General features: G+C 47.3%; 1 protein-coding gene across 1 annotated transcript in view; it reads right to left on the minus strand.

Annotated features, from left to right (window-relative positions):
- The window catches only part of LOC138764078 (collagen alpha-1(XXIV) chain), a 410,285-nt gene that overhangs the window by 49,112 nt on the left and 350,508 nt on the right, over nt 1-10,665 (minus strand). Inside the window, exons 44-47 of the mRNA XM_069939403.1 lie at nt 9,966-10,019; nt 9,276-9,329; nt 3,340-3,393; nt 91-198 (exon numbers count right to left, since the gene is read on the minus strand). Of these exons, the coding sequence (XP_069795504.1) occupies nt 91-198; nt 3,340-3,393; nt 9,276-9,329; nt 9,966-10,019 (270 nt within the window). The remainder of the gene's footprint in view (nt 1-90; nt 199-3,339; nt 3,394-9,275; nt 9,330-9,965; nt 10,020-10,665) is intronic.

The following is a 10,665-nucleotide window of genomic DNA, read 5'->3' on the forward strand; positions in this document are numbered from 1 at the left end:
AACTTAGCCCTCTGTTCTGAGGTCAATGCTATAACCTCAACACACTCTTTGAAGGTCAGCGGGGAGATTTGAAACGTGGTGTTTACTCACCGCTGGCCCACGAATCCCAGCAGGTCCTGGTTTTCCAACATTTCCACGGTTTCCCCTTGGCCCAGGGTAGCCCACTGCACCTTTGTGACCAGGTGGTCCAGTGGATCCCTGGAAGACAAGTCAATAAAATGCATAGAACATTATAGCACAGTACAGGCTCTTTGGCTCTCAATGTGCTGATCCATATAGCCTCCACCACCACCCCTGGCAAAGCATTCCAGGCCCCCACAACTCTCTGTGTAAAAGATTTACCCTTGAAGTCTCCCCTAAACTTCCCTCCCATCACTTTGTACACACATTCTCTGGTGTTTGCTGATCCTGCCCTGGGAAACAGGGAAATAAGGAGTATGGTAAAGCTGGGGTGGGTCACGCATCTGTTGCTCATTCCCTGATCAGGGGAGTGCCGTGGGCACTTGGAAATCTCAGACCTGCTGGAAGGCTGGATCTCACATTGCACACTCTTTCATCTGCAGCTCCCAGCGCAGGGAACATCTGGATCTGAACTTGCAGGGGAGAGATGGAAATTAATTAATTTTTTTTTGACATACAGCATGGTAACAGGCCATTTCAGCCTACGAGTCCGTGCCGCCCAATTACACCCAATTAACCTACACTTCCCGGTACGTTTTGAATGGCGGGAGGAAACTGGAGACCCCGGGGAAAACCCGTGCAGACACGGGGAGAATGTGCAAACTCCTCATAGGTAGCGTGGGATTCAAACCCTACTTTCGATCGCTGCCACTGTAACGGCGTTGCACTAACCACGACACAAACCATGTGTGAACTGAGACACAGGAAGGGAAATAGAGGTACACTGGAGCTGTGGATTCAGAGAGGTGAGGCTTCAGCTGAAGTGGGTGTGAAGCCTTGTGGAGCTGCAGATAAAACAGGTCCCTATTCAGCACAAACGGACACTGGGAGAACCTTTCTGAACTCAATATAAATTGGGCTTTAGAACAAAGCTAACAGCTTGATTCAATATAATTTCAATAATTCCAATGGAACTGTTTACTTCAATATTATAGGTGCAGAGAAATAGTTCCATCAAATTACACATTCACAATGGAAGTGCAATGTGGAACCAGAGAACATTAGAGCACAGAAACAAGCCCTTCGACCCTTCTAGTCCATGCTCACCACCAGCAACTAATCCTGCACTGCTTCCAACCTACTCAAATCAAGTCTACTGTCATCTGATTGTACAAGTACAACCCGACAAAACATTCTTTTGCCTGGTCCCACTGACCTGCACCAGTCCATAGCCCTCCATACCTCTCCCATCCATGCACCTGTCCAAATTCTTAAAAAATGAGCCGGCATTCACCACATTACACATTCACACAACTGAGAAGATCATCAGGTGACTTTGTTGGGGCATAATAATCCCTATGAGTGATCTCAAAGCTTCTGAGGACAGAAACCCAGAATGACTTCAGGAGTGACCATTGGTCAGACCGTACATGGAGTACTGTGAGCAGTTCTGGGCTCCAGATCTGAGAAAGGATATGCTGGCATTGCAGTGGTCCACAGGCGGTTCACTGGAATACCCCAACAATAAAAGGGTTATCACATGAGAAGCGTTTGACGGCTCTGGGACTGCACTCGCTGGAGTTTAAGAGGAATCTCATTGAAACTTATTGAATACTGAAAGGCCTGGATAGAGCGTACGTGGAGGGGATGTTTCCTATGGTGGGGGAGTCTGGGACCGGGGGCACAGCCTCAGAATTCAAATATATCCCTTTAGAATATAGATGACCAAGGTGTCTACCTAAGTAAATCCTATTTGCCAGAGCGGGATAAATCTGTGGGATTAATTGCCGCGGACGGCTGTGGAGGCCAAGGCATTTTGGGAATTTAAGACGCAGGCAGATAGATTCTTGATTAGAAAGGGAAAGAGGTAAGTTCTTTACACGGAGAGTAGTGAGAGCCTGGAATGCATTGCCAGGGGTGGTGGTGGAGGCTGGTAAAGGAGGTGCAAATAGAAGAATCCAGAGCTCAAGAGACATCACAAGTAGGTGTTAATTGGATCTCCTGTGAAGTGATTATTGTTTGGAAAGCAACAGATGAACAGGCTCAGAAGATTGGGTCCGGTGTTGCAATCTGTCGGGTTGCAGTTTGCTGTTCCAAGAAGGTCATGTGGCTTTGCAAGCAGAGAGAGAACAAGGACAAAATAGGCTTTCTCCAAGAGAGAGAATCAGTTTTCTGGAGTGGCTTTTGGAGGCTGCAGTCATGGTGAGCTGACAGCTTGTTGAAAACCCTATTTTGAAGATGGGTTGTGAGTTCTGAGTTCAGCCTGTTGAAAGCCCTTGTGGTCCAAACAAGAGCAAATGGCTGGTTAGAGTGTTTCACCCAAAATAAGGGAAACAAGAGGATCTCTGTGGTGACCTGCAGAAGAAGTTATCATCTGGAAAACACTGATGGGGCAAGTTTCTTCGGCGAGACACTGAAGTGGCTGATTAGACAGAATTAGCTTGTGACCAATGAGCAATGAATCTCTCTCTGAAAACTGACAAGAACCTTCCTGAGCAGTAACCATTTCAAGCACCAAAGCCTGGTGAACTTCATAAATGTTAAATTCTGTGCACAGAATAAGAATTGCCTGCAACCAGTGAACTTGGAGGATTGAGAAGTGAGATTGGACTGTGAATCACAGAACTTTCCTGAACTTACACACACATTACATACACATGCACTTAGAATTAGAAGGGGGTTGAGTAAGGTAAATAGTAATAAGTTAAAGTTTGATCCTGTTTTCATGTTTAAAGATAATTAAAAGCAACTTTTGTTGAAGTAACCCTTTGTCTTGGTGAATATCTATTGCTGCTGGGTTTTGGGGTCCTCTGGGCTCAAAACAGTGCAACACACAAATGTGCCGGAGAATCTCAGCAGGTCACACGGCATCTATAGGAAGTGAAGGGCAGTCGATGCATCAGGTCTGAGCCCTTCGTCAGGAATGAACAAAGGCTGAGAGTGGACCTTACAGATGTTTATAGACCTTAATGATCCGGGCCACTGACTCATATGACTCTAGAACGTGGGAGGAAACTGGAGCCCCCGCGAGAAACCCACGAGGCTATACAGAGGTTGGGATCGAAACTGGAGCCTTAGGGTAAAGGTTCTACCCACTGCACCGCTGACTGTCCCCACACATGGCTGAACATGGTTCTTTATTCAAACCCGCCCTCATGACGAGGAAGAGTTTCTCTGGTATTTGCAGGTTGTGCATCAAGAGAAGTGAGGGATACTCACCGGGAATCCTGGAGTCCCTGGTTCACCACTTACTCCTTTCGAACCCTTTAAACCCTGCAAACACAAATGTTCACAGCTCAGATTCACTGATGCACAGAGGGGGGAGGGGGGAGAGAGAGAGAGCAGGAGAGAGGGGAGAGAGAGAGAGGGTGGAGAGATGGAGAGCGAGAGCAGGAGAGAGAGGGAGGGAGAGGGAGGAGATAGGGAGGGAGAGGGGTTGGGAGAGAATGAAAAGATGGTGAGTCAGAGAGAGAGGAGAGTGGGAAGGGGAGGGAGAGTGAGTGGGAAGGGGAGGGAGAGGCCAAATAGGTGACTGACTGACTTTGCGTTACAAATGGCAAGATGGTGGGACAGTCCCAGCAGGACAGTTGTATGAATGAGGAGAAAACAATGAGTCCAAACTAGGGGTGGTGTCAGAGATGTCCACTCCTGCCACAGGCAGAAAGTGAGGGAGAGTTAACAGGCTGCAGGGAACCCCAACCTTGATGCTCGAGCTGACAGTGGTCTGCGTGTAGCCCTGGGTCTAGTTGTTCCAGTCAGGGTGGGAGATGGGGTTTGGCTCAACAGGCTTCAATGAGAACAGGTGACAGGTGAGGAATAGTCAGAGGTGGTCAGAAAGGGTCACCCAATTCGAGGAACAAAAAGGATTCAGCAGGTAGGGACAGTTAACGACGGGTTTTAGATATCATATATTCTGTTCCTCTAGTCATAGACAGTGGGAATGGCAGTCAAGGCAGGGGAACGCTCCTCTTGCAGAATGTGGGTCATCAGGGAAGCCAGCAGTATCCATGACGACTTCATCTGCGAGAAGTGCATCCGGCTACAGCTCCTGACAAGCCGAGTTAATCAGAATCAGGATTTATTGTTATGAATAAGACATGAAATTCGGTGTTTTGCGACAGCATCATAGAGCAAACCTTCATATTATAACCATCTTACAACATTACTATTTAAAAAAAATAATAGTGTATGAAAAGTGAGGCAGTGTCTTTGGTTCATTGATCATTCAGGAATCTGATGGTGGAGGAGAAGAAGCCGTCCTTGTGCTGCAGGGTGCTCGTCTTTAGGCTTCTGTACCTTTTCCCCAATGGTGGCAGAGTGAAGAGGGCCTGGCCTGGGTGGTGGGGGTCTTTGAGGATAGGGGCTGCTTTTTTAAGACACCGATGGAGGGAAGTCTGGTGCCTGTAATGTTGCAGGCCGAGTTAACAGCCCTCTGGAGTTTATTCTTGTCCTGAGAGTGGCGCCTCCGTACCAGACAGTGACGGATGGCCGGGGCTAGGATCACCTTGGACAAGGTAGTTGGCATTGGGATTTAGATGGTGAGGGTGGAGGGGTGGTTGGAGACAGACAGTAGGGGCTAGGATCAGTGAGGTGGGTCATTTAATGTGCAAATGGTGGGCAATTTTTTCATCATCCTTTTTTTGGAAAGTTTAAATGTTCCTACTTGTCCTCCACCATGAAAGTGTAAATGGCGGACAGCGGAGAGGCCCATCTGAGAGAAGCATGCTCATTGTTTGGGCAATACGTACCAGGCACAGTAAAAATGATAAACCAGCGACCTTGAGGTGTTGGTGGTTGTTAGGAATGAAAAAACAGATTCGACGGGTTTCAAAAGCAGGGACTCTGAAAGCAGTTTTGTTGTAAATTATTTCATTTACAAAAAAGCAGATGTGGGAAAATGGTAATGGGGATAACACATACAGTTTATAGCAGTTGTGGGAAAATCACACCGGCAATGAAACACATCTCTACAATTTATAGACGAACATGGGAAAATCGCAGCAGGGATGAAATACTCACACACACCCCACAATTAACTGGGTACATACAGCAATGTAGGAAAACTAACATGATGCCTGCCACCCCTTGACTCAGTGCAAGCACAGCTCTCTGCTACTAGTATTAGGGACACCAATTAAAAGCTCCCAACCCTTTCACAATGCACATCTTGCCAACAATTTCTCCAGTGCCCTTCCATGGTTCTATGACTGGAGTGAAGCAGGGTGATCCAAAGATGGCAAAGAGGGAGATTCGAACACACGTGGTACCCTTTATAGTGCTGGAGGGCTGGGCTAGGGGTTGGGTCCAGCCCAGGTCGTTTACAGGGTTAAAAAGGCTTGGTGCCAGCGAAGTCAAGCCATTTACAACAGCCAATGGCCCAAGGCCAAATACAGGGAGTTGGGGAGTCCAGCCCAAGTAATTTACTAGGATAAATGGCTCGGTCCATCAAGGTTAAGCCAATGACAAAGGCCAATGACCCAAGGCCAAGAACAGTGCTGTTAGGTGACAGCCACAGTCCTTCACAATATAGTGGTGAAATGGTATTCGCCAGATTATAGTGTATTACCCTTTTCACACACCAACACGCTTTTAATTCACTTTTTAAAGGTGATACATGGTGGTATAATACATTTCTCAGTAAAACAAGAGAGTTTATAGCGAGCATTGGAAACAGTGGCCCATTGGATTTCAAGGCAGCGTGGCGGAAACAGGACCCCTGTGAATTTCAAATGAGTGCCAGCATTAGGGCCGTGGTTTTATTCAAAGGGGAACTAGCCCAATTAGTCAACGAGACATGAGAACGGGGTCCTCCAAGAGTTTGGAGGGAGTCCTGTTAAAGTCACTTTTCAACCATACGCCAAAAAATTAGCAGTTTGCAGAGTCTTATTGTAATTCTTATGAACTGCCAGGGAATTGAAGTTAACACTGGAGACTGCAGATGCTGTCATCTAGATCAAAATACAATTTACTGGACAAACTCAGCAAGACAAAAAATAATTCTCGATGCTTCGAGCTGAAACTCTATCAATACAACCATTTCTCCATTTACGGCGTGGAAACAGGCCATGTCAGCCCTTCAAGTCCGCACTGGTTCACTTGAACAAAACTCCACTAGCTCAACCCTCCCGCTCTCCGCCCATAACCCTCCAACCCCTTCACCTCCATGTACACATCCAACCTTGTCTTAAATGACAGAAGGGACCCTGCCACAACTATCTCTTCTGGAAGATCATTCCATTCTGCCACCACTCTCTGAGTGAAAAAGCATCCTCTAATATTTCTCCTAAAGTGTTGCCCCCTTACCCTTAACTCATGCCCTCTTGTTCCAACCTCCCCTGCCCTCAGGGGAAAGAGTCTGTCTATGTCTAGTCTATCTATTCCTTTCATAATTTTAAATACCTCAATCAAGTCCCCTCTCAGTCATCTACATTCCAATGAATAAAGTCCCAGTCTCCTTAATCTCTCCCTGTAATCCAGATGCTGTAAGCCAGGCAACATCCTCGTAAACCTTCTCTGCACCCTCTCCACCTTATCTATATCCTTTGTATAATTTGGAGGCCAGAACTGAGCCCAGTACTCCAAACCTGGCCTCACCAATGCCTTAAACAGCTGCAGCATCACCTCCCAGCTCCTATACTCTATTCTATGATTTATGAAGGCCAGCATTACCATATGTCTTCTTAACCACCCTGTCTACATGGGAATCCACCTTCAGTGAACTCTGTACCATAACCCCCAGGTCCCTTTGCTCCTCTGGGTGCCTCAATGTCCTCCCCTTAACTGTATATGTCCTATTCTGGTTATTTTTACCGAAATGCAACACCTCGCACTTGTCTACATTGAATCCCATCTGCCATCTTTCAGCCCACTCTTCCAAACAAACCAAATCCTTCTGTAATCCAAGAAAACCTTCCTCACTACCTCCACCACTCCCCCAATTTTTGTATCATCCACATATTTGCTTACCCAGTTAACCACACCCTCCTCTAAATCATTAATATAAATGATAAACAACAAGGGACCCAGCACCGATCCCTGAGGCAACCCGCTTGTCACAGGCTTCCAACCCGACAGACAGTTGTCCACCATGACTCTCTGCTGTCTATCTCCCAGCCACCTCTGAACCCATGTCACAATCTCTCTACTAATTCCTAGTGACTGAACCTTCCTTATTAACCTCCATGCTGAACCTTATCAAAATCCTTTCTAAAATCCAAATAGATCATATAAACTGCTCTACCTTCATCCACCTTTTTTGTCACTTTCTCAAAAAATGACTTTCCTTTTACAAACCCATGCTGGGCACCCCTAATCAATCCCTGCCTATCCAGATGTGTGTATATACTATCTCGAAGAATACCCTCCATAACCTTCCCCACCACCGAAGTCAAACTTATTGGCCGATAATTACTTGGCCTACACCTACTGCCTTTCTGGAACAACGGAACTACATTTGCGCCCTCCAATCCTGTGGTACCACCCCCTCCTCCAGTGATCTTTCAAAAATCACTGTCAATGCCCCCACTATTTGTTCCCTGACCTCCCTTAATATCCTGGGAAAAATCCCATCAGGACCAGGAGACTTATCCACCTTAATTGACCCAAGAAGCTCCAAAACTCTCACTTTACTAATCTCTATCCTATCCATAACTAATCCCTTTGCCTCTCTTATCTCGTATAGCCCAATGTTCCTTTCCCTTGTGAATACAGACAAGAAAAAATTGTTCAATATTTCTCCCATCTCATACGGCTCCCGACATAGTTCACCAGTCCCATTATCCAGAGGACTATTCTATCCTTAACCCTCCTTTTACTGTACACATATCAGTAAAATCCCTTAGGATTCACCTTCGCCTTATTAGCTATGGACACCTCATACCTTCTTTTTGCCTTTCTAATTTCTTTCTTAAGGTTCTTCCTGCAACCTAAGTAACAACCATATATCTCCTCAATCCCTTGTTTTTTATATTTGGTATAGGCCTCCCTCTTGTCCCGAACCAACTTCTCTTAATTTTAGGTCCAACATGTTGAGCCACTTGATGGGTTCTCCTTGAGCTGCAGGACCTACCTTGCGAGACTCTACATTGCTGCCTCCAAGACCAGCAGAACAAACTCTGCACAATCTCTATGTACCTCACACCAACCTCACACCAGTACGCCATCAGAGGTCAACAGCATGGAAACAGGCCCTTCAGCCCAAATGATCCACGCTAACCAAACTACTGCCATTATAAGTCTCTATTAAACCTTTCCTCTCCAAGTTCCTCTGCAAACATCTTTCAACCGTTACAATTATTTCCACTTCTGGCAGTTTGTTCCATTTGCCCACCATGTCTGTGTGAAAGAGGTGCCCCTCTGGGACCTTTTAAATCTGTCTTCTCTCACCTCAAATTGACGTGATGTTCTTCTATTTTCAAATTCAAATTTTCTTGAAAATAGACAGCGACTCACTCTGCTGGAGGATCTCAGTGAGTCGACACGGTTTTCAAAGCAGTTAACACAGTGGTTTTCAAGCGTTTTCTTTCCACTCACATCCCACCCTAAGTAATCCTTCACTAACCACAGAGAACCGATGGCATTGGGATTACTTAAAGTGGGACGTGAGTGGAAAGAAAAAGGTTGAAAACCACTGGGTTAGCACAACGCTGTTACACTGCCAGCAATCGTGACCGGATTTTGAATCCCACGCTGTCTGTAAGGAGTTTGCATGTTCTCCCTGTGTCTGTGTGGGTTTTCCTCAGGGGCTCCGGTTTCCTCCCACCATCTGAAATATACCAGGGGGTGTAGGTTAATTGGACAGCACAGGCTCGAGGGCCGAAATGGCCTGTTACCGTGCTGTGTGTCTAAATTTAAAAGAATGTTCGACCCTTCATCAGGATGTTCTCCAACGGGTGTTTCTCCCACGGGTGCTGGTCAGCCCACTGAGATCCCCCAGTAGAGTGTGTGTGTGACTGCAGATACCAGCCTCTGCAGTCCCCCATGTGTCTCCTTTGTAAAGTAGCTGCACTGCCTTCATCATTCAATGCTGCACAGGTGCAAGAAGATGAATCGCCTTGCGTGGTATCAGTTGGGGCTCATTTCCCTCTCTCCTCGTTGTGGCTGGGTGCAGCTTTCAGTCCCACGGCATGCGGGATCTGGTCGAACGGTACACCTACCATCGGCCCCCTCTCTCCTTTCATTCCCGGTTGGCCTGCTTCACCTGGATCTCCCTGCAATGGAGCCAAATCAACACATAGCCTGATTAAAGGGATAAACCTCGGCACGTCTCCTCACCAGCTTTGTTTGAACTGTTTTGAGATGAAGCCTTTTCTGTAGAAGGAGAGTGAGTGAGACAACACGTGCAGAGCCAGGTCTGCAGACCCCAGAGCAATAGTTACACAGGGGCAGTGATGGCAGGTAGTTCTGCTGCTTCTCATCTCAGCAACCCATTCCATCCTCATCTCTCAAGTGGGCTAGCCTCCCAACCCCCCCCAGTACTGCTCCTCCCAGTGTGACCCCCTCAGTACTGCCCCTCCCACAGTGTGATGCCCCCCTCAGTACTGCCCCTCCCACAGTGAGACCCACTCCCTCAGTACTGCCCCTCCCACAGTGAGACCGCTTCAGTACTGCCCCTCTCAGTGTGACCTTCCCCTCAGTACTGCTCCTCCTACAGTGAGACTCCCCTCAGTACTGCCCCTCCCACACCACGACCTTCCCTTAGTACAAACCCCCTCCCCCTACAGTGACGTGCCCTGGACTTGACTGGGAATCTCCTGGATTCGATGCTTGTCTCCAGGATGGGGGTCGAACCACTGCCCCAGTCCCTGCTTGACTGTTTATTGAAATGTGTTTCTAAGAGGTCGTACCGGTCTTCCCTGCTGTCCGACATTTCCTCTGGGTCCTGGTACTCCTGGGTAACCCTGCAGGCATTGGGTACAAAGAGACTCCAGTCATATGTCTCGACCAGGCTCGAGAAATCCAATACTCCTTCGGGCCTTCCCAGTGCTCAGAGCACATGGCATGCCCTTCCCTTGAGCTCTGCAGAATGTGGACTTGCGAGAAACCTCTGGCATCTGAGATTCAATCGCTCACAGGCCCAGAGGCATAAAACATTACAACTCAGTGCAGGTCCTTCACCCCTTGATGTTGTGCTGACCCATGTATACCTACCAAAACAAACTAAACCCTCCCTACCTAATAACCCTCTATTTTTCTTGCATCCATATGCCCGTCTAAGATTCTCTATTGTTCTAGCCTCCACCACCATCCTCTGCAAGGCATTCCAGGCACCCACAACTGTGTAAAAAAAAAATTACCCCTGATGTCTCCCCTAAACTTCCCAACCCTCACTTTGTACACACATCCTCTGGTGTTCTGTTTACGCCCTGGGAAACAGGCGCTGGCTGTCCACCTTATCTACGCCTCTCAGAATCTTGAAATCAAGTCTCTTCTATGTTCCAGAGAGAAAAGTCCCAGTTCTGCTAACCTTGCCTCAGATGACTTATTTTCCAATCCAGGCAACATCCTGGTAAATCTCCTCCGCACCCTCTCCATAGACCTCGCTTC

This window comes from Narcine bancroftii, chromosome 5, assembly GCF_036971445.1.
Source record: "Narcine bancroftii isolate sNarBan1 chromosome 5, sNarBan1.hap1, whole genome shotgun sequence".
Taxonomy (NCBI): Eukaryota; Metazoa; Chordata; class Chondrichthyes; order Torpediniformes; family Narcinidae; genus Narcine; species Narcine bancroftii.